A 24,292-nucleotide genomic window follows, 5' to 3' on the forward strand; every position below is an offset into this window, starting at 1 on the left:
TATATTCATCTTACACATAATACAAATATATCTGTATTATGTATCTTACTAAGCTAATACAAATATTTTTTTGAAATAAGTAAATATTTAAGTTTTTTTTCTTAGTTTAAATATGCTAGGCAACCAAATGTACTTAAATTATGCATTCAAATTTAAACAATTGAATTCCCTAATAATAATTAGAAACAGGATTTAATGTAATTAATATTAGAAAAGTAATAAGTAGAGTTGAAAAATTGAGTTAGCAACGAATTTCGCTTTGATTTAACTAATGTATAAAGGGTTGTTGAAAAGGGTTGAAAATAGCGCCATCTGCATATAAGTAATTTGTTTTCCATAAATTAATTGGGGTTTTCTTTGAAAGATTACTATAACTTTCTGTAAATTTCGTTCATTGGTTAGTTTGTAGTAGAGATTTAATGAATAATAAATGTTGTTGATTGAATTCTGATTAGCTTTTGCTGATGTATGAAGGGTTGTTGGTAGTTGAATGGGGAAAAGCGCCATCTGCATATTTTCGTTTTGCTGAAACTGATTTTAAATTCCTGTAAATGTGGGACAATTTTTATCAATTTTTTCCTAAATAGTCTTTATCTGTAAGATGGAAATTTATGGACTGAGACTATTTGGGCTAAGTAATATAAGCTATAAGAGATGAGTCAAAGTTATAAAAAGTTTATAAAATATATAGATGCAACAAATATGATCCAAATAAATAAATAAGATCGTGTACAAATATAACATTATTTTTTTTTTAAAGATATACCGACCCTCGGTATTTAATTCGTTTTTAGGCAAAGGGTGGAACGTTTGCGTAACGCTGGTGGTTGAAAATCCGAGGGCGTGGACTTTTTAGGAGGAGGAGGATGTGCGAATTCAGAGGTATCGTTTGCTCCGCCTCCACCAGTTCAGTTGTTGCTACAGCTGAAGGTTCTTCATGTAGACGTGCTTGGCGCGCAGATGACTCCGCAGGGTGTCGATCCTGCTGTAGGTGGCGGGACAGTAAGGGCAGATCGCCCTTTGCGGCGTGTGCGAATGATAATGGTGCCATCTGTTGGTCACCTCCTTGCTGCAGGCCCTGCACTTCCACATGAGGGCCGTCGTCGCCGAGGGCTCGAACATATCGGTGTACGACAACTGCATTCCACCGTGCAGTTCTAAAACACAAATTGCAATTCTTACAATTTACATTCGCAATCATCGTCGAATCACTATTGGAATTTGGGGGGTTTGTTATTATATAAAATAAAAGAAAAGGGCGAATTCAAATCAAACGCATTCATTTGTTATTTTTTTTTTCATCTTTCAAGTACACAATAACTTTTGCTGCTGCTTCCCTTGTTTTCACAGCTGTTGCTATTTTATTTAACGACGATTCTTCTCTTTTTTTTTCTCATTTGTTTTTCCAGACATAATAATTAAATATATATAATTTACAGTAATTAAATTTAATATATATATATATATACTTCTTGCTTTCTTTTTTTTTTGTTTGGAATATATACCCTGATTATGATATTACATTATGTATATAATATTTATATAAACTCTTCCACTTTCAGATTTCCTTTTTCTTCACGTATTTTTTCTTCATATATATATATATTTTACAAATTACTCTATTACGTAATAAATCCTCTTCTACACAAAGGTTGTACTCGCACTTCACTTACATAACTAATATAATATTTTTTTTTAATTTTTTTTTTTTACAAATATTCCCTCCGTTCCATACAAAAAATATATTTACATAGTTTTCTTCGTTATTTCCATCGTCACTCGTTTTTTTTTTTGTTTTTGTTTTCGGTTTGTTTCTTCGCATTTTTCTCTCTCTCTAACTTTGGTATTACATAAAAATTGCACAATAAATATTGAGTTAAATGTTAAACAAACATAAGAAAATATTTGGTATTGCTGTTTTCGTTCTTCCCAAAAGCTTGGATCTTCAGAAGAACAAAAAAATATAATTGACTAATATATAATTTTTTTTTGTATATATATATTATGAACGGTATTTTTTTTATATATATACATATAAAAATCTTGACTATCATTTAATTTGGCATTAGTTTACAAATACACGATTTACAATTTAAACTTTTAATAATAATAATAAAGTTTATGTTGTTTTTGTAAAGTTAAACTTTGGTTCACCTCTTAAACTAGACGTTCGCTTTATAAAATAATTATATGTATGGCAAGTTTCGTTAAATTATCGTTAAATAATAATAATTAAATGTTAGTTGCTTGGTTACCCAACAAAACGCCCTCTACTTCATTCATTGTTTATACCTGTTGCTAAGAAACGAGTTGTATAAAGTCGTTATTACGTTTATGAATTGAATTGAAATAAAGAATTGCGTTGCCTTGGAAACGGTAAATATTGGGTGTTTTGTTGGACACGCTTTTGTTTTTGGTAACTAAAACGTATTTGACTATAATAAGATATTTTGGCATTGGAAGAAAATTGTTTTCTTCGTTTCTTCCTTTTTTTTTTCGTTCGTTCTTAGATGCTACACTATTCCCCCCCCTGTACCGGTCTAGAGTTAGCTGCGTGAAGGATGATCTTAAAGTTAGTCATAGCTCTGGCCCCGATCTCGACGACGACTCGAAAACTGAAAGTTTAAAACAAAAGAAGGAAGGAAAACAAAACAGAGATGTTCCCGATGGAACAAACAAACAAATAAAAATAATAATAGTTAAATTAAATTAAGATAAATCCCAAGAAAATCGAAAGAAATGAAAAAGAAAAAGAAAGAAAAAAACTAATCGTCAAAGAGTCCCAGCTAGGCAACCATCGGATGTTTGGTTCGCATGTGCAGGAGCAAAGTGTCGCTCCTGGTGTAGACGGCGGGGCAATGGGTGCAGGAGTATTGTCCTGGAAAATGGACATAGTAATGGTTCCTCGTGTTACTGACAATTTTCCCGCACAGCACGCACCGTCGCCTCTCGTCCATCGCGCCCACCCGCTCGAACAATTGCGACACTTTGTAGCATTTCGTAGCATCTGAAACAGTCGAGAGCAGAACAGAACAGAATGATTATATATGTTTTAAACGCCTTCAAATCACACCCTCCCCCATCCGACGGGTCTATCTAACAAACGAAAAACGACGACAACAACAATAACAACGCGTTAATTTCCTTGGTAACAGTTTCGTAGCTTATAGCAACCACAGCACCCTCACAATAAATCCATGCTACTCAACAACGACAATAACAAATGCAGGATGGGAGCGGTTAAGGTCTTTGGTTCTTCGCTCGTTGCTAAGTAAAAAAAATAATAATAAACAAACAACGACAGCATCATCCAATTTGGTTCTGAAGCCGACTTTGATAATCTTGAATCACCGCACATAAAAACACACAATATTACAAAGAAATAAAACATTAGTTATTAGTTAATAAATGAATTTGCATATGCGTATCAATAATAATTATATTGAAATATTGAGACTTGAAAAATTTCAACGTTAGATTGAAACAAAACAGTAAAAATTCAATTGTTTTGTAACTGGTATACAAATATTTGAACTGCTAAATTGAATTTCCATAGCAACTGTTCAAATTAGTTTCGAACAAAAACAATAAAATTTCAATTGTTTTCGAACTAGTTCAAACTGTTAAACAATTGAATTTCCACAGCAACTGCTCGAATTAATTGCAAATAAAACGAACAAAATTTCAATTGTTTTGTAACTTGCGTACTGGTTTCAGGGATTCGGGTATAAAGTCCAAATAATTTCTGTACAAAATGATCGATCAAAAAGACGTTACAACCGAATTCTGTACAGTATCAAACAAATGAGTAAGATTTCAATTGTTTTGAAACTAGTACTCAAATATTCAAACTGTCAAATAATTGAATTTCCATAGCAACTGTTCAAACAAAACAAACTTCAATTGTTTTGTAACTGGTATAGAAATATTTAAACTGCTAAATTGAATTTCTATAGCAACTGTTCAAATTAGTTTCGAACAAAAGCAATAAAATTTCAAACTGTTAAACAATTGAATTTCCACAGCAACTGCTCAAATTAACTGCAAATAAAACGAACAAAATTTCAATTGTTTTGTAACTTGCGTACTGGTTTCAGCGATTCGGGTATAAAGACCAAATAATTTCTGTACAAAATGATCGATCAAAAAGACGTTACAACCGAATTCTGTTCAGTATCAAACAAATGAGTAAGATTTCAATTGTTTTGAAACTAGTACTCAAATATTCAAACTGTCAAATAATTGAATTTCCATAGCAACTGTTCAAATAAGTTTCAAACAAAAACAATAAAATTTCAATTGTTTTCGAACTAGTTCAAACTGTTAAACAATTGAATTTCCATAGCAACTGTTCAAATCAGTTTCAAACAAAACACATTTAAATTGTTTTGTAACTAGTACAAATGCTATAACGATTCGGATATAAAATCCAAATAATTTCTATAGAAAAATATAGATATGATCAAAGAAAAAGACGTTGTAACGGAATTCTGTTTAGAATCAAACAAAAGAGGAAATTTTCAATTGTTTTGAAACTAGTATTCAAATATTCAAACTGTCAAATAATTGAATTTCCATAGCAACTGTTCAAACAAAACAAATTTCAATTGTTTTGTAACTAGTACAAAATGCTATAACGATTCGGGTATAAAATCCAAATAATTTCTATAGAAAAAGATAGAAAAGATCAAATAGAAAGACGTTATAATCGAATTCTGTTTAGAATCAAACAAAAGAGGAAATTTTCAATTGTTTTGAAACTTGTACTCAAATATTCAAACTGTCAAATAATTGAATTTCCATAGCAACTGTTCAAATCAGTTTCAAACAAAACAAATTTCAATTGTTTTGTAACTAGTGCAAAAATGCTATAACGATTTGGGTATAAAATCCAAATAATTTCTATAGAAAAAGATAGAAATGATCAAAGAAAAAGACGTTATAACCGAATTCTGTTTAGAATCAAACAAAAGAGGAAATTTTCAATTGTTTTAAAACTAGTACTCAAATATTCAATCTGTCAAATAATTGAATTTCCATAGCAATTGTTCAAATCAGTTTCAAACAAAACAAATTTCAATTGTTTTGTAACTAGTACAAAAATGCTATAACGATTCGGGTATAAAATCCAAATAATTTCTATAGAAAAAGATAGCAATGATCAAGGAAAAAGACGTTATAACCGAATTCTGTTTAGAATCAAACAAAAGAGGAAATTTTCAATTGTTTTGAAACTAGTACAAAAATATTCAAACTGTCAAATAATTGAATTTCCATAGCAACTGTTCAAACAAAACAAATTTCAATTGTTTTGTAACTAGTGCAAAAATGCTATAACGATTCGGGTATAAAATCCAAATAATTTCTATAGAAAAAGATAGAAATGATCAAACAAAAAGACGTTATAACCGAATTCTGTTTAGAATCAAACAAAAGAGTAAATTTTCAATTGTTTTGAAGCTAGTACTCAAATATTCAATCTGTCAAATAATTGAATTTCCATAGCAACTGTTTAAACAAAACAAATTTCAATTGTTTTGTAACTAGTGCAAAAATGCTATAACGATTCGGGTATAAAATCCAAATAATTTCTATAAAAAAATATAGATATGATCAAACAAAAAGACGTTATAACCGAATTCTGTTTAGAATCAAACAAAAGAGTAAATTTTCAATTGTTTTGAAACTAGTACTCAAATATTCAATCTGTCAAATAATTGAATTTCCATAGCAACTGTTCAAATCAGTTTCAAACAAAACAAAAATCAATTGTTTTGTAAAATACGTTCCATACAAAAAGATAGAAATTATCAATGAAAAATTGAATCTTTGAATTCAAAATTCAACAGGAAACAACGTACTTTGACTCCGAGTCTAGTCAAATCAACATGGAATATAGAATTGTATCGGGCAACGTAAAAGAAATACACACAGATAGATCACGGTTTCTTATTTGTTTTTTTTTTATATAACACACCATTTCTTGTTGTTGTTTAAATAAAAAATATTCACATGTAATAATATATAATCATATAAATGCGAAATAATAATAATTATAATAGTAATAATAATGCGGAAACGAAATTACACTTGCGGAAATCGCTACCGTTTTGTTTACCATCGTCGCCATTGGCAACAACAACAAAAACAAGAACGAAATGCACATACCCAAATAATTGAAACAAAACAAAACAAGAAAAAAAAAACAATTGTAATGAGGATCGTTACACAAATGATATTTATTAGTGAGCATTGTTCAGATTCGGGTTATACAGAGCAATTTACCATAATAAACAAAAAAAAATTGATTATTATTATTATTAATAATAATAAGGATAAAATTAGACACGTAATATTTTATTTTTTTTTTGTCCAAAACAAAAAAATTAGCCAACTCGAAAATGAAAATTGAAAAAAAAAAATACCTTCTCACAAGAAACAAACAGTAATGATTAATTAAATAATAATTGTAACCGCAACCACATTTCGTATCGAATCCAATAATTAAAAAAAAATAATTGTAATTATATAATATGCATATGTATATATAGATATAGATGTGTATTTATCTTCTTTTTAATCAACTTAATAATTATAAAAAAAGAAAGAAAGAAAGAAAAAGAGTAGTAGACTATGAGAAGAAACGGATTTAATAAAATTAATAACAAAAGAGTTGAGAGATATAGAATAGAAGTGAGTTAAAGAAAGAGAGAGATAAAGAGAAAAAATGCTTCAAGAAATAACAAAAATTAAATTTTATATAATAATAATATATAATAATAATAAAAAAAATAATAAGATTTTCTTGTGTTACACAAATAATAATAATAATAAAAGTAATATTACACACAACATATTATATATATATATATATTTCGTTTAAATAATAATAATAATAAAAAAATAATAATAATAATTAAACTAAATAAGAAGAATCCGAAGAAACAAAAATAGACGAAGAGAGGAAAAAGCATTAAATTATGTTTGCTTTGTTGCTTGGCAACGTATTTCTCTTCTTTTAATCGGTACGGAAACAAAAGCTTCCGTAAACAGAAACAAATGAGAGTGAGAGAGAGAGAAAACAAACAAACGAAAATAACAACAGCAAAGCAAAAGATGTTCTCCTACTGCGATTCTCATTATACAAAATTTGTTACAACTAAATATTGCACGTGTTTCATATATCCTTTCCTACCCATCCCCCCCCCCTACACACACTCTTCGATTAATATAATAATAATAATTAATATATATATATATAGATTAAGGTTGCTTAGCACCATTCTTACCTCATATCACAATCACATATATATATAGTACATACCCATTTTGAATCTTTCGTTTATTTATTTGTTTACTTTTTTAAAAAATTCCTTAACTTAATCACTAATTAATTTTCGTTTTAAAATTTTCCCCAATTATTGTTGTTGTTGTTGTTGTAACATTTCGAAAAAATAAAAAAATTGCAATTCAATCGAAAAACAAAAGAAAGTAAGTAATAGCGGTTGTTTTGTTTTTTTCTTCTTCTCTTGATTTCAATTCACTGCTTTTGCTTTTAGGCCCAAGTAAAGAATGAAGAAATAAAACATACATCAATGATTACATACACATATCATAAGATTAAATTCCAAAAAAACAAAAAAAAAAACACCGCACACCATTATAAACTCAAAAAAGAACAAAAAAAAAATGAAAAAAAAACAAACGAAATACGATAATTATGTACATTAATTGTTTATAAGGTACATCAAGTTAATTAATTAATTAATAAAAAAAAACAACTTAACAACTAATTAGACTTTTAATTATTTACTTCGATAATAAAACTTAAACCGTTACTCCAAAAAAAAAATTATTAATTTATGTATAGATTTATTATTATTTTTTTTTGTTGTGTAAAATTTTCACTTTTTGGTTTTTTTTATATTTTTTAGTTATTATATCATATATATATAATAATTTGTATATTATAAAAAAGACTTAAACATTACGTTTTTTTTTTTTTTCATCCCCTTTCTCATATATATATTAAATATTATTCATATATTTCTTTTTTTTATTATTATTTAAATTTTTTTTTGTTTTGTATAAATATAACTCTCCAAAGGCCGCAATATATATATATATATAGTCAATTAAGAAACAAAAAAACAAAAAACAAAAGATGATTCGTTGCCATGACAACAACGAAACAAAAGAATACAAAATTAATCGAGATTCCTATTCACGTGTGTGTTTGTGTGTATAATTATATTGTTAATAATGATGCAAATCAATTGCAGCGTTTATAACGAAAATTAACGATTCCGGCTGCTCCCGCATAACCGTAACATAAGTGTTGTGTTAAATATAATGTGTACATATATATAAGTAATTTGATTAATTATTTAAGGCCAATCTTTAATTGTTAATAATAATAATAATAGTGAGAAGAAAGAAACGATTTAATTTAATTAAAATTTGAATGAAACAAAACAAAAATTAAACTTTCTTTCTTCTCGTATATATATTTCATATGAGGTAAACAAAAAAAAACAAAAGAAAATCGAAATTTGTAATTTCGATTCCTCCTCCGTATACAATCTAATAAGATTGTTAAATATAGAATATTTTTATATGTATATATATAAGTAGTTAAAAAATAAAATTGCACTTAAGATTTATTTCAATAAAAATTGTTAAAAATTTTCATATAGTTTAATAATAATAATATATATATATATACTTTATGTCTCATTTAACTTCTTCTTCTTCTTTAAAATTCATTTATTTAATTACTCTATATTCAATAATAATAATAATAATATATATATTTATTAGTTTGGCAATAGTTGCAGGAGAATATACACATTTTCGTTCATTTTTACTTTGCTTTTATAATATATTTATATATATAAATCTTTATATCTGATTGACTATATAGTGTTCATCTCTTCTGTATATATATATATATTTATTCATTCATCGTTTGTTTAAATATAACGTGCTAATAACATTCACCTTTAATTTAACGGACGGGTGTAGAAAACGCCTCTCCTCTAAATATACAATATATATATATTTATATATTCTCATTACTTTTTTTTTTTTTGCTTCATTTCTTTCAGTTTTTCTCTTATTAATTATTTCAATTTTCGAATCCCACTCCCCCAATTATTATTATATAAAAATTCGTCCCGAAACAAATGAAAACGCCATCAATTGTTCGCGCGTGTGTCACAACACACTTCGATTAAATTTACCAAAAAAAAAAAACAAAATTAATATATATATATATGAAAAAAAAGAAAAGAAAAGAAACAACAACACACGCAAACTGAAACGCGCCCAAACTTAAGTCTACTTAGTACTTTAATAATTGCACATCGATTCACATCGTTTAATTAATTAAATATATATATTTTCGTGTATATAATTTCGCGTTTTTTTTTTCTCTAAATTTTTTTTTTTTAAATATTCTTCCTAAATAAGAGTAAATGTATATAAATATATGATTTGTTAACGAATTTATATATATATATATGTATATATAATAAAAAAAAGAGTTAAAAGTTAAAAATTTTGATTTTAATCACATTTTATGTGTTGTTATATATTTTTTTAATTCGCGAAAATTCGTAGCGTTTAAAAACCTTAACTTAATTGTATTGCCAAAATATTCTCAACGCCTGCGTCTGTTTGTATATATATAATATATATATTTTATAATATAATAATAAGTACGATTTTTCTTTTATTAATAGATTTTTAGGGTTTGAAATCGCTTCGCGATTATTGCTTCCGAGTTCGAGAACTTGTTGAAAAACATAACGATGTGAGTTTGGTTACTGTTAAATAATAATAATAATATGTATAAGGTACTCGTCTGTAGTAACTGAGTTTTTCTAGTGTTTAAGATTAGGCTGCAGTTATTAAATGTATAAAGAGAAATTATTGTTTTTTTGGGAGGCTGCTTTCTTGTCCTTTCTTCTGCTGGTGGCAGGAAAGAAGCGCAGTCGATTGATTTTGACGGTTTTGGAGTGCGGACGGAGAACGTGAACATTGAAGTGTCCAAGTTGTTGTTGTTGTTAAGATCGTCGTCTTCGTTCCAAAGAGTGTTTTCGTTACGGGGCTGCTTGAAGAAGATGCGTTGCGCCCGTCATCCACCACGAGTAAAGGGATGCCAGCGCGAAGCATCGGTTGCTATGGTTATTGTTGTTGTTGTTGTATTGTTGCTGTTGGTGATGGTAGTGGTGGTGGTGGTGTTGTTGTTGGCAACAAAGCCAGAATCAGTCGGCCGCGGAATCGCCGCCCCCGCTGTACTGCAGCTGGGTCTGCGGACTGCCCTGCGGAGGGTCGAACTTCCTCGTGTCCGGATTGAACATGGGATGCTTGAACTTGCAGTGCGTCCGCAGGTTGTCGCTGCGCGTGTACGTCGCCCTGCAAAGGGGACACTCGAACCTCCCCGGGAAATGCACATGATAGTGATTCCTTATGTGCGTCACTATTTTGCCGCACAGTTTACATCTATGCAGGTTACATCCACCTGGCAGTTTGTCGAATGTAAGTCGCATGTGCCAGGCTTTTGAACCTGCAACACCAAAACCAAACTTTTACTTTACACGTTCCGAGATCAAAACATAACAATAATAATTAAAAAATAATCAAATAAAATCAAAAACAAACAAAAAAAAAATAATAGAAATAAATAAGTAAATTCATTAAATCATAATCGTCGAGACTAATTTAGAGCCCTCTCATCTCACTAGTAACGAGAAACAAAACAGAAAACAAAATAATAATAATAATAATAAACAAAAAATTGCAAAATTAAGAGAGAGCTTTCTTGGATTGAATCGTGGGCTTAATTAAATAGAGGGCGACGAAAAAGGATTAAAAAAAAAGAAGAAGAAATATATTATTATTGTATAAAACAAAAGAGAGTAAATCACCACAGCCCAAAAAATAATAGTTATTAATTCAATTATATATAAATTATATATATATATATTAAAAGACAAATAAAAGTTTTCTGGTTTTAGTAAGCGAAGATCAACTCTGTCGAATTTCGAAATAATAGTGTTAATAGTGACAGCAGAATAGTGACACAGTGCACCCCCCCTCCCAAATAAAAAAAAAAGAGCGTTTGTTTTTGTTAGCTTTTTGTTTTCAGAATCACAGATCAAGGCAGCTTTGTTTTTTCAATATATACAGACACACACAGTAATTAATTATATACAGTTGTCTTGTCTTGTCTTATTATTGTAATTTCAGGTAAAGTATAAAAGATAGATAGATTGAGAGAGAAGAGTGAGAAAATATAGTTGGTGATGATGGTAGTAGTTTTGAGGGTGAGGGAGGTTCGAGTTTCGTCCTGTTCGGGTCCTCTTCTTCTTCTTGTTCTTCTTCGACAAGAGTCTCCTCAAAAAGAACTTTAAGCTTAAGCTCGTATACAAATAAGTACAAAAAAAAATAAAAGTAGGTAAGAGTGAATAGAAGATGAATTATAGAAAAAGAGAAATCAGGTGATTGCTGAAAAGAGAAGAGATTATCTCAACAGTAGTTTCGTTAATCGATTTGCTATATGCAACGAAATAAATCGTTTTCTTTTTATTTGTTTGTATTTATGTACATTTTCTGTCGCTAATGCCATGCAAAACTGAGTTTCAAACATTTGCGGTTGCTATGGTGAATAAGAATCAAATGAGAGTTTTGATACATTTCTTTTGTTTCTTTTTTGTATTCAATTGTTTCGTCTGGTAAATTAAGTTCAAATTTGTAATTTGATAAATGATGCTTTTCTCTTTATTTTCGTGTAAAAATCAATTTGTAAAAATCACAATAAATTTCGTTGCTATGGTAAATAAAATTGAAATCAGTAATTTCCATTGAAATTAGCAAAGATGGATACAAAATTCCAATCGATTGTGTTGCTATGGTAATAAATAAAGTTTATATTTATTGTTTTTCAATTAATTTGCTATGGTTATCAACTTGTATACAAATAAGTACAAAAAAAAAAGTGGGTAAGAGTAAATAGAAGATGAATTATAGAAAAAGAGAAATCAGGTGATTGCTGAAAAGAGAAGAGATTATCAACAGTTTTCCGGTAGTTTCGTAAATCTATTTGTTATATATGCAACAAAGCACGAAATTTATATTTATGTACATTTTCTGTCGCTAATGCCATGAAAAACTGAGTTTCAGACATTTGCGGTTGCTATGGTGATTAAACATCAAACGAAAGTTTTGTCAACTAAAATTATTGATACATTTGTTTTGTTGTTTTTTTTTCTTCTTCAATTGTTTCGTCTGGTAAATTAAGTTCAAATTTGTAAAATTTAATAAATGATGTTTTTCTTTTTCTTTTCGAGTCTCAATTTGTAAAAATCACAATAAATTTCGTTGCTATGGTTAATAAAATTGATGTACAAATGCGTTTGTGCAATTGCAGCAAAGGTGGATACAGAATTCCAATCGATTGTGTTGCTATGGTAATAAATAAAGTTTATATTTATTGTTTTTCAATTAATTGCGTCGCTATGGTTATCAATAATAAATGTCGTCGAAGTCTATACAATGTTATGTCTCACTTATTTGAATTCATTAATTAAGATTTAGATCATATAACTTTGCTAAATCGGTTTTGAAATTGTTGCAAGTTACCGCACATACTCAACACGTATTGAGTAAATACATGTAATTAGAAAATAAATGAATTCCGAAAATTAATCTAAGAGAACTAGATCGAAAATGCGTACTGTCAGAATATCGTCAAGTGGAATATTTAAACTAGTTATTTATACTTCTTTTAAATCTTAACGATTTGTTTCAGTGAAATAATATAAATTATTCGAAACTTTGTCAAATGATCATTAAAATTGTATTAATTATATACTAACATTTTCAAGTTTAAAGTGAACTTAACTCAAGATTTAGTGAAACAATAAGTTTAACAATATTATTACGTTTTATAAGGATTTTATTATTAATTTTTTTTGCAAGTTTCATCAAAAATTATCTACGCTTGGGCTATATAAAGTAACTAAATTCCGATAACCCTTACGACCTTAGCTTGTTGATTTTACCGCGCAATTTTTCATAAATCGTTTCATTAACTTTAAGAACACGTTTAATATATTAACAAAATTCAAGACACTTTGCGTCATCAGAACGAAAATTATAGCAACAAAAACAGTGAAAAACGTTGTTAAGCATTTCATTAAATTATGTTAGCTTTGTTAATTTATGTTGTTGTCGTTAGTAGTTTTGTTTGCATCCGATAAGTTGCAGTTGCAGACAGACTTGTTTTCGCTGCTGCAAGGATTATATGGGGTGGATGGAGGATGCTGGACGTGATTCGTTCACATAATAACAAGGTGAAAAGCAAATATTTGTCTCACCGAAGTGCAGGGTGGTGGATGCTGATGATGCGGATGAAATAACAATTCACGTCGTACAAAAAGTAAAGTTTAATTTGCAGAAAAAAAGTTCGCTCGCAAACTCTATGGAAAATTCAAATTCAACGTAAATAAATTGAAAAACGTTATAAATAATGAAGAGAGTAATAATTAATAAACGTAGTCATAACAACGGTATTTACAAAAGCAATAAAAACAATTGATTTCTTTTTATGTAAGAACTAGTGGATCCGAGTCGTCGCTGTCTCGCTTTGAACAGTGATAACGGTGCACGGATTCGTCTCTTGTATAAAATTAAATTTTGGAAAATGGCACTTTGTTCGTGGTTCGAATCCAGTTTTTGTAGATCACCTCTTCTTTGTGTGTGTTTTAGTAGTACTCGGATGGATCGGGATAGGTGAAGATGCCGTGCTTGAGTTTGATGTGCACCTTCATGTTGTCCTTCCGCGTGAAACTCTGATTGCACATGGGACAGTTGTTGGCTTGCGGTCGATGGATGGAGGAGTGATGCCATCGATTGCTCACGCACTTCCCGCACACCTTGCACTGGTACAACAGGCCGATCTTCTCGAACATGTTGCAATAGTCTTGGGCGCTGGAACGTGCCGAGAAGACACCACCACCAGATGGTTGGACCCCGGTCCCAGCTGACCAACTAGCTGGAACAGAAGGCCAACCATCACCATCTCCATATAAATAGCATCATCAAAAGCTCACACACACAAACACTTAACATCATTCGACCGAATCCTCTCAAATACAAGAAGGATTTACGTTTTACATATAAACCATAAAGGGAGGACAGTTTGCGCACCGAAATTCAGCAAACCCAAACAGTTGTGCATACTTTTATAATCCGCAAGAATGCGCAAGAATAAAAACAAAAATCGCAGATCCATCTTCAATCTTCTTCCGAGTCTTCGTGCGCGTCCTTCACATGTTTCAGCAAGAGCTCATCTGATCTGAACGCCTTGTCGCAGACCTCGCAGTGCTTCCAGTACTGGTGGTACCTTTTCACGTGCTTCTTCAGCATATCAACAGGAAATTCTTTGTTGCACTGAAGACACATACTCGTAGCTTTTGCAACCACCGGCACCGATTTGCTTCTCATCACACGTATATCCTCCTCCTGACTACGCTCACCACCTCCTCCACCATCAACATTCTCAATTGTCGCCAATCCCTTGGAGAGGAAAAAATCCTGACTCAAATCAGACGACACATCATCATCATCATCATCAACGCAAACCGTCTGCTGCTTTTGCTGCTTTCTCGAGGTGCTCGCAACCTTCTTCATCCTCTTGCTCCTCGTCATCGTTTCCTCTTCGCAAACGATCTCATCGCCGGCCGTCTCCACGTACAATTTTCTCTTCTCCGCAACGTTCGCCGCCTTGCGATTGCTTTGCCTTAAAATCTTCTTCGGCTGCTCCTCCACCACTAAAATGCACACACATACAAAACAAAAATCGATTAAAAAAATATGGGAATTACTGTTCTACTCTACTCTACGACAAAAATTATAAATATATAAATAAATATTTTTTTTCCAAACAACAACAACGACAAGAGAAGAGCTGCACTTAAAACCTGTTTATTTAAACACATATTAAAATGGAAATACACATTAATAATTTATATAATAGGTATAACTAAAAAAAAAATAAATAAAATAAAATCATTTATACTCACGCTTTCTTTATATATATATATAATTTTTTTTTATATAGACTTTTTCGATAGTTGCGAATACAATAATTATTATTTAGATAAATAAATAAAAAAAACGACACTTTCGTTCACTTTTCGGCACTCGGGAGAGGAAAATAATAATAATAATAATAAAATCGCAGAGGGAGGAAACAATTTGTAGCCTCCCTTGATCTTATTAATATTTATTTTTTTTTTCTTTAATAATTTCGGCAAATTAAACGGTAAACAAAACGACGTGTGTTGTGCGAAAGAGAGAGAAAATTAATAAATATGTATAAAGGTATGTACACACATGTGCACATAAAACAACAACAAAAAAAAATAATAATATAAAACGCGTTACGTGCAAATGAGTTGAAATAAACAAGTCAAGCAGCAATGGAAAAATTATATAAAAAAAAAAGAAAAACTAGAACCAAACAATAAGGTGAGTGCTAAAAAGGGTGTTTGTTAACTAATCTATAAGCAAAGATGATGTAGTAATCATCGATTAAAGAGGAAGATGATGTTCAAGAGTTAGTTGTAGTGTGGATTCTGGTGATGCATGCTCAAGGTGCTAAATAGACTACCGAAACCAAAAACCAACAAAAAAATAAATAAATATAATTCAAAACTAAAATCCAAAATAAACTCTAAAAGTTGTCTCGTTATTATTATTACTGTTACTTTTTCTAATCTTCTGTTTTCGTTCAGATTACTTATTTACTCTTCTTTCTTTCTTTTTTTTTCGCAACGTTCTCTTTTTTTTTGTGATCAACTGATTCACGCACACTTAGATAAGTGTTTCTTGGCTATTATATATGTTTCTCTTTTCGTTTACTTACCATCGATTGTGTCGGACAGGTCGGGTGGCGGTAATATTGGCGGGGTGCTTTCGGATTCTGAATGCTCCGAGAGTGCGTGGCTGGACATGAGGGACATGTCGTCCGGATGCACACTTAAACTACCACCCTGAAACACAACCAAAAGAAAAAAAAAAGGAAATTATTACAAGAACTACAAAAAAAAATACATTCGTTTCATTCTTCCAGCGAAGAAATTACAGCAGTTATTTCAAATAAACTGTTTTGATGTTATTGTTTATATTATGTTAGCCCTTATTATTTTATGCATGCTTATGTAAGTAAGTCATTAAGACTTAGGAAGTGACCATAACTAATCATTGTGTAACGACTCAAGCACAACTCAAAGGTCCAATCAATAATGACCTCTAGTATGTACATCACTTAATTATTAGGGAAAGTTAGGTACTATCTTCCCTTACTAAATATTGTTCACTATGCTAATTCACTACTATATAACAGGATGTTTATGTAATACAGGGAGAGTCAGTGTTAAAGTCATAGTCCTAGCTAGTCGTTAGTCCAAGTTAGTTTTAGTCTTAGTGGAGACGAGTCCTAGTTAGACTCGTAAAACCCTAGTAACAAATCTAACAACTTGAATCTAGGCATAGAAGTTCATTAAAAACTTCACTAGGACTCCACAACTACGAGATATTCCACAGTGTCAAGAGATATTTGACACGACTATGGGACACGACTATGGGACACAACTATGGGACACGACAATGAGAAAACCAACATTTTCTTATAATACAAAAATAATAACACGTAACGTTAATGACTTTAGTCGATGCGTTAATTATTGCTTTTTTTTTGCTAATTAAATGCACTTATTTTAATCAATAATAGCTATTTGCAACCTTCGCAGTTCGCTTTACCTATAACAGCAGACAATTAACAATATATTAAATAAAACTGAATTGAATACATTTCATCATTAAATTTATAGATTCGTCAAATCAGAAATCGTAAAATAAGTACACTTTTGTAATGGTTTCTCCAATCAAAATTGTTGTTTCTTTCCATAAAAAAAAAGCACACACACTCTAAATATACAGTGAATTGTTCAATTTAAATTCCGTGGTCGTCAAGGCCGCATATTTGAAACTTTATAATCGCTCTCTCGAACCTCTATACAAATCGATATTTGATGTAAACACACACATATAGTTCATATCAATAATAATGAGTACGTATTTAGTGATTTCGGAATCTAAACTATGTATTCGACGTCACAAAAAAAAAATAAGTGTGTAAGGTGAAAGACTGCTTTCTCGTGAAGGTGGGTAGCTCGAAATGCAAAACTCGATAAATATATATCTATTTATTTCGTCGGAGGATAAAATTTTTAAACAATTAACAATGTATAAGATTTCACTACAAAAAAAAACAAAACAAAGGGAACGTTCGTGTTATATCGGATTAGGATATAAATCCCAACAATCAAATTCCCGACGTAGTGTACTTATTATGTATTTGTTTATAAGCCGTATAGACTTTGTGGATGTCTCTTACATATATATAGTTTGTTTATATACAGTGGTACCTCGATATACGAGTGTTTTGAGATATTTTGCTTTGAGATGAGAGCAAGATCCCACACTACACCGCTGCAAACAAAATGTGCCCCAATTGGTTTGATATACGAGCAATGTCGAAGTACCACTGTACTTTTTTTTACACAAGAAACGCTCGTTTTTAAATTCACGTCTGTGTGAAATAATGAAAGTTACTGTCGGGATTTCGAATGTCGGAATTTTTGATCGTGAACCGATAATTAGATAACTTTTTATATAAAACACGTCTTAAATAACTTTATATAAACGTAAAAATGTATATAGAAATGTTGTTTGTTTGTTGTTGTTGTTGTATATGTACAAAATAGAGGGTAAACAAAAACGAAGATTGAACAATTGTTGAACCACTTGATAGCATCATGATGATTGTTTAACAAATATTATTGATTTATTTACTAAGGGATGTAGGAAGTGGTTAATTGTTGCGGAAGGAACGACTAAGAATCAATAATATGCAATACGTATGCATAAATGTGTGTGCGGACACGTTGTCACTAGATCTCTTTGACGAGAAGGCACTACCGCTGCGAGCATCTTCTCTCAGGTTTGTTAGGTCTGATCGAACGAGTCCAACTGTTTGCACCATCGGCCGATCTCGATCTCCTTGGCCATGCAGAGCCGGTGCGCTTTGCACTTGTCGTGGTGGTTCACGATCTCCAAGCGAAAGTTGGAGCTGCCGTGCGCGAACGAGGTGCGAATATCGGGGACGTTCGCACTCCACTTCCTGCAGATCTTGCAGAACATGACATTGTTCGCCTGGTCGTACTGCAGCCAGAGGTAATTGTTGAGCCAGTTGGGTCGGAACCGGGTGCCGCGTTTGTGTGGCTGATGAGGTCGCGCGACCGACGTCGACGTCGTCGTCGTCGTCATTTCCGCGCGTTCCACGTCCATCTGCCGACAGATTTCCGGCGGTATGGGCAACGGAACTCTGCTGGACGTCAGCTGAAACTGCTCAGAGACCTGAGACTGTTTCAGGTTCGGCCCTTCGAGATAGTACCGGAGTGTGCCCGTTTCATTTGACTCTCTCCCCCAGTTCTGTTAACAGAAGGAAAGGAGAAATGAGTTTTTTTTTTTGATGCTGGTTTCGATGCACTCTTTCTGCTACACTCGGTCGTCAAAAATTATATAAAACAACAACAACAACAACACATCAAACTTCGCGCTTAGTACTTAATAATCTTAACATCTCTAATATTAGATGACGGGGGAGAGAGAGAGACTATAAATTCTTCAGCATCGACACCATAAATAACACTTCAAGCACATTTTCACCAAATCACTGTACGTATGATGAGCACTTTTCTTTCGCGTTTCTTTTTTTACCGCCGCTCGTGTAATAAATAATGTAATGAGTAAAGACAAAATAAAAATAATAAACTGTACAAAATCTACGTTTGATTATAACTCACCGTTTGCAGGGCTTCGGACATAGAATGGTATGAATCTACTTGCAGGTTATTCTCTTTGTTTACTTCTTGTTTGACGACCGGAGATGCGACTCGCATATCTTCGGGGCTAGCTACATCTTTATCAATTGGGTGATTGGGCTTTGGTACTGTCGTTTTATAATTGCTAGTGGCCTGCAAAAAAAGAAATTTAATCGTTAAATTTTTTGACTGTTTGATTACTGTCAGAATAGTGAATTACCTGAGAATCATTATATCTATCACTGTTTGCATTCGATGTATCACAGTTGCTCGATTTCCGCTTCCGCTTCTCGTGTGGCGGCGACTCGCGTTCCATCCGTTTTGGCACATCGTTGTTGCTGCTCGCAGCGTCTGCGGCGCCCTTGCCACCGCCGCCGCTGCTGCTGTTGTTACTGTTCATCGAGTTGTTGTCGGTGAGGCCGCGTATCTGCAGAGCTTCCGCCGTCTTCAGGAACATCGGCAGCAGGTTCTGCGACACGTTCACCTCGCCCTTGTACATGAAGTCCAGCAGGGCTTTCATCTCCAGGTAGTTGACGTCCTTCAGGTAGATGATGGGATGCGGATGCGTGTTCCTTATCAGCAGCATCTCGAAGTACGGGCTGCAGGCGGAGAGGATGGTCTGGTGGGCGCGCAGGACTTCCCCGTCGCACGCCAACGTCACGTCGCAGAGGGCCTGCCTCTGCAGCAGGCTCGACAGCACATCCGTCAAATTGGTTGGATGGTTGTTCCATCTGAGGCAGAACTGCTGATCCATCGTTTCTCTTTCCCTATTTACACCTGAACCGTCCAGAGGAGGAAGGAAAAAAAGAAAGAAAACGTAATTAGTTTTTGGAAAAATCACAACAACCCAATAACAATATAAAAAGAGCGCACACACATATATATATATATAATTCATTAAGCAAAATGAAAGAAAACCAGTTCTTTAGAAAGGCATCTCTTCCCTAATTATGCATTTCCAGTTTGTTAGTTACTCCTATTCGGTAACTACGAAACACGGTGCGTTATTCTCGAAACTCTAAACCATATCTATCTATCCGTCTTCCTCTAACACGCTCTTTCTTGCGTCTCGTTTCCTTTTCTCCTTTATCATTTCCGAGCGTTTCTGAAAGGGACGGCCAGGCCAGCGGACGCCGATAACATTCGTTCCCAACCGCGATAAAACGCTCTTTATCTAAGGCACAGTTTATATTTACATGCATACGCGATCATCGGACCGCCTATCTTTTTGACCTACAAAAAAAATTTAATAATAATAATAATAACGGACTACCCGAAATTATGCACCGAAAAATTACAACAATTAAAACAACAATTTTTCCCACTAGAAAACTTTACTCAATAAACAACATACCATTATTCTCGAACAAGATATTAAATGGAGCACGATATTAATATATGCGTTTTGGGCCCTTCTCACAATATATATCTAAAGTAATTAACGCAGACGGCGTCGACGCACGCCTCTTGTTTTCAAAAGTCTTCGGAAAAAACGCGATGAACTCTCTCTCTTGGGAGGCCGCCGAACCAAACAAACAAACACCACACGAAACAACCGAATTACAAATCTATAATCTAATCAATGCAATTGTCTGTTGGCTTCCACTCAATCTCTTTCTTTCTTGGATTGATGATGATGATGAGCGACGCGCTTCTCCGAGCAAAGAGCAGAAGACCTATGCACAATATTTCTGTTTCCCTTCTGTTTCAACAGAAGCAGTTAGAATCATTAAAGAGCATCTTGCAGCCTGTTATATAACTGTCGCGTTCCACTTTTAATAAACGCGTAATTTTATTTCACATGTAAATCGCCGTTTCGTCGCTGCTCGCATTTCAGTTTTTCGAGAAACAAACGAAACTAATACTAACTACATAGCCGCAAAGTGTACACGAAAATAACAACAACAAAAAAAAATGAAGAAGTGAACGAACGAACAGGTTGCTGCTGCTGCTGCATTATTACACGTCCTCTCTTTTACATTTTTTTTTTCTTGTTTCTTATTTATTAATTTTACTCTTCCGCCGTCGTTAAACTCCTTCCTATTCCAATCAATTCTTCGAACAGCAATTATTAATTTCGATTCATTTTCCTTAAAAGTCAGCGTTTTTCACCTCCACGTTTTATCTTTTATTTATTTAATTAATCCTCGCGCTTCAAACACACACACACATTAAATTCCTCGACTTTTCGAGCTAACAGTTAACAGTTTTCAAGTGTATCTATCGCCGCAGCAGTTCCCTTACGACATTTCAAATTAATTGCGCAATTCACTGTTATTATTATGCGAATTAAAGCTGTCGCGATCCAAATATCTTTTCAACTAAACTCCATATTCAAATCAAATTTTTTCCTTCTTCTAAATGAGTGCGCAACGAATGTATATGTATACGTGTGCGTAGCGTGAGAGAGAGAGAGAAAAATAAATAAACACGCACAGCACAGAAATCTAAAACGAAATTCAAACCAGAGAAGATGGGATTTTCTGCATTCCACGTGCAATACTTTCGAAATGACGACATCTCTTTTTCCCTTTTACGAACCATCAAACGTTTATAAAAGAAAAAGAAAAAAAAGCTAAGCATCTTCACTTGTTTTTTTAAACGCACAACTTCGATGCAAAAACGACGTGTAAATATTTAATAAACGGACCCGCTCATTATTTTGATGATAGTAAACTTTCTAATTACTCATTTTCAACGTTTACCAATAATATTTTTTTCAAAATAATGCTACGATTTTATCCCACAATATATACATCAGAGTAGGCGATGTTTAAAACAAAAAAAAATATTATTGAAGCAACACCCTTGATCAATTTGTAATATTGTCAAAATATTGACTTTTAGCTTTAGCTGAAGAATGAACTGTTGATTCATACGATTTCATTTTGAAGTACATAAGATTAAATGATTGCAACATTCATTCAGGTTCTCCGATGATGGAATTTGGATGCTATAGATTTAGTGCTAATTTGTTAATAAGTGCATGACGATGACATGGAATTTGACTTGTCGATTTATTTGTTTTAAAAAAAATTAATTAATAATAATTGTTCTATTTTTCTTATTATCGATGCATGTTTTTGTGTGTGTCAGAATGGTCAACAATTTGTTTATGAGAGGTGCATAGGTCCTTTTCGATAATCATTTTAATTGAGAAAGGTTTTTCTCAATGCATTTATGATAGATATGTTGTATGTTCGATAGTGAATTGATAATTGTTGTGCGGGTGATTTGTTTTTGGATGAGTGAAGGAAGCAGAAGGAAAAGAAAGAATGTATTGGGGAATGGGCAGTGTTGGAAAGAAGTAAATTGTGTGCAGATAGATGTACTGCTATAGAAAATAGAGTTGTTGACCTAAAACTGTATTGAGCCGAAATACAGTTATCTATAAATTCAAGTGAGAGAAAATTAGAGAGACATGGCAAATGCATCTCTCCTTGCCTCTCCTCACCTTGGGGGGGTTTTTCTTTTTGGGGGAAAACGGAAAAGGTACTAGAAAACGGTAAATTTCGGTGGCAATTGAGGGAAAATTTCCATTTGCAAAAGGGGGAGGAAGAAGAAGGAGGAGGAAAGGGATGTAAATGAGAGGGGTAGTTAGTTAGGTAGGTAGATGAAGTGTGCACATGCCAGAGTAGTGTATGCAGGACGTGACAAGCGTGGACTTGAACCCGATGCCCTTAAAAGTAGAGACTTACCATGTACAAGAACAAACGTACGAAAAGAAAAATCCCAAATAATTTAACTACAGCAGCGAACAGAACAGAAATGTGTATATATATATGTATATGTATATATATATATATTAATAAAAAAAAAAGAGAACTATAATATGCCGGAGTGGTGTGAAACGCAACAAAAACTAACGTAGAGTTCGCACTGATTTCATCTGTAATTCAGTTTCGAAACGAAAATGAGTTTCCTCAGTGGCGATGTTGAGAATAAATTAAAACTGTAAAAACGTATACAGACGATACAGACACGACATTAATAACCGCCATTGTGATTTTACTCTTCATCATTCCTCCTTTTCTTTTTTTTCTTTCTTCTTTTTTTTTTATCATCATCATTACGGTATGCCCTCGCTCGCACACATCGGTTTCCCCAGTTGCCAGAAAATATACATATGTAATAAATGCCTTCTACTGCTGTTGCCGTTGCTGATGATGTCGCATGAGACAAGTGGAAGCCCCCGCACTCACATGCACAACAACACCACCACCCCCAAAACACCCCCGTCGCGAAATAGAAAAACTTAAATTTAATTAGGATCCAAAGGGAGAGCCCCACACACACACACACACATATATTTACCTTTATTATTTGGTTTCTTTTCACGTACTAATTTTTAGACAACGCCACCCATCAGAGGCCATCCCAAACAGTCGAAAATCGCTGGGCATGGGTCGTCGTCGTCAAGGGAAAACCCAAGGCGTTGCGATCGCTCGATTTCAAACAAACGAAAACGAAAAAAAATAAAAGAGCAACAACAAACGAACCGATGGGTTTGACGCCGTTACGCCATCCCCCCATTCGCGTGCCGCCCTCGCTTCCGTCGGCATCAATTCTCCCCCATCGTCGTTCGATCCCTTTCATCGGGGGCTTTAAACGATTTCTCCCCCGCAATCCCAGCAACGAATGCACGCACGCCGTTTGGGTTGCATAAACGCATCCGGATTTTTAACATATTTCAGCCCTTGAAACCCTCGCGCGATTACCAAAATCACATCGCGTCCCTAAATTTACACCCTCGATCGTTGCCCGAATCCCAACATACGTTTTAATCATTTTAATGAAATAATCACAAGTTGCACCGGTTGCATACAACGCAACACAGTGTTCGTATTATTACACCAGTGCAAATTACATAATACACAAGCATTCTTTATAACATTAGTATTTTTACAAAAAAAAAAACCTGAAAAGAAAACACAACTTACCTAATTCTTCTTGTTAATTGCTAAATTTGTAAAGAAATTTAATTTAAGTACAAAATTTCCATCTATGATTCGAAGATTCCAATTAAAATCTTTTAATAGACAAATATTAACACGTCTATTGTTTTTGTTTTAATTTTCAACGCAATCCTGATTTCTGTTAAAATCACACTTCAATTGTTTTATTTCAAATGTGAAACTCTATTTTCCGTCGCTTCCATCTACAGACATCAATTTTTACATTACTCAAAGACTTAGGCTGTTTAGAGAAGATTTAATAATTTATTTTATTAAAATTTTAAAGATTCTAATTAGAATCTTTAAAAAAACTTTTAATATTAACACGTCTATTGTTTTTTTTTTGTTTTCAACGCAATCCTGATTTTTGTTGAAATCACA

The 24,292-nt window shown here is 32.7% G+C and overlaps 1 protein-coding gene across 8 annotated transcripts; it reads right to left on the bottom strand.

Moving 5' to 3' along the window:
- Positions 1 to 780: 780 nt before the first annotated feature.
- On the bottom strand, positions 781 to 23,567 carry LOC108565879 (sex determination protein fruitless). Of its 8 annotated transcripts, none has more exons than XM_017925551.1 (5): positions 23,271 to 23,561; positions 19,177 to 19,733; positions 18,939 to 19,109; positions 15,935 to 16,061; positions 781 to 1,157 (listed from the first exon to the last, which is right to left on the bottom strand). In XM_017925551.1, the coding sequence occupies exons 2-5, from the start codon at positions 19,708 to 19,710 to the stop codon at positions 919 to 921; spliced, it is 1,071 nt and encodes a 356-aa protein (XP_017781040.1). In that variant the 5' UTR covers positions 19,711 to 19,733; positions 23,271 to 23,561; the 3' UTR covers positions 781 to 918. The 8 variants fall into 8 exon arrangements, with proteins under 8 accessions (XP_017781040.1, XP_017781041.1, XP_017781038.1 ...); XM_017925552.1 differs by lacking the exon at positions 781 to 1,157 and adding an exon at positions 2,701 to 3,007 and having other exon boundaries at positions 23,271 to 23,560; XM_017925549.1 differs by lacking the exon at positions 781 to 1,157 and adding an exon at positions 9,633 to 10,570 and having other exon boundaries at positions 23,271 to 23,557.
- Between the last annotated feature and the right edge of the window lie 725 nt (positions 23,568 to 24,292).

This window comes from Nicrophorus vespilloides, unplaced genomic scaffold (genome assembly GCF_001412225.1).
Source record: "Nicrophorus vespilloides isolate i.1.1-1 unplaced genomic scaffold, Nicve_v1.0, whole genome shotgun sequence".
Classification (NCBI taxonomy): domain Eukaryota; kingdom Metazoa; phylum Arthropoda; class Insecta; order Coleoptera; family Silphidae; genus Nicrophorus; species Nicrophorus vespilloides.

Excerpts from the sequence above, each read along its gene's own strand:
- LOC108565879 (XM_017925547.1), bottom strand. The coding sequence starts at position 19,710 with ATGGATCAGCAGTTCTGCCTCAGATGGAACAACCATCCAACCAATTTG. Across the intron at positions 19,110-19,176 it reads ATAGATATAATGATTCTCAG|GCCACTAGCAATTATAAAAC; the intron begins GTAATTCACTAT and ends CTTTTTTTGCAG. Across the intron at positions 16,062-18,938 it reads TGTCCGAAGCCCTGCAAACG|GGTGGTAGTTTAAGTGTGCA; the intron begins GTGAGTTATAAT and ends GTTGTGTTTCAG.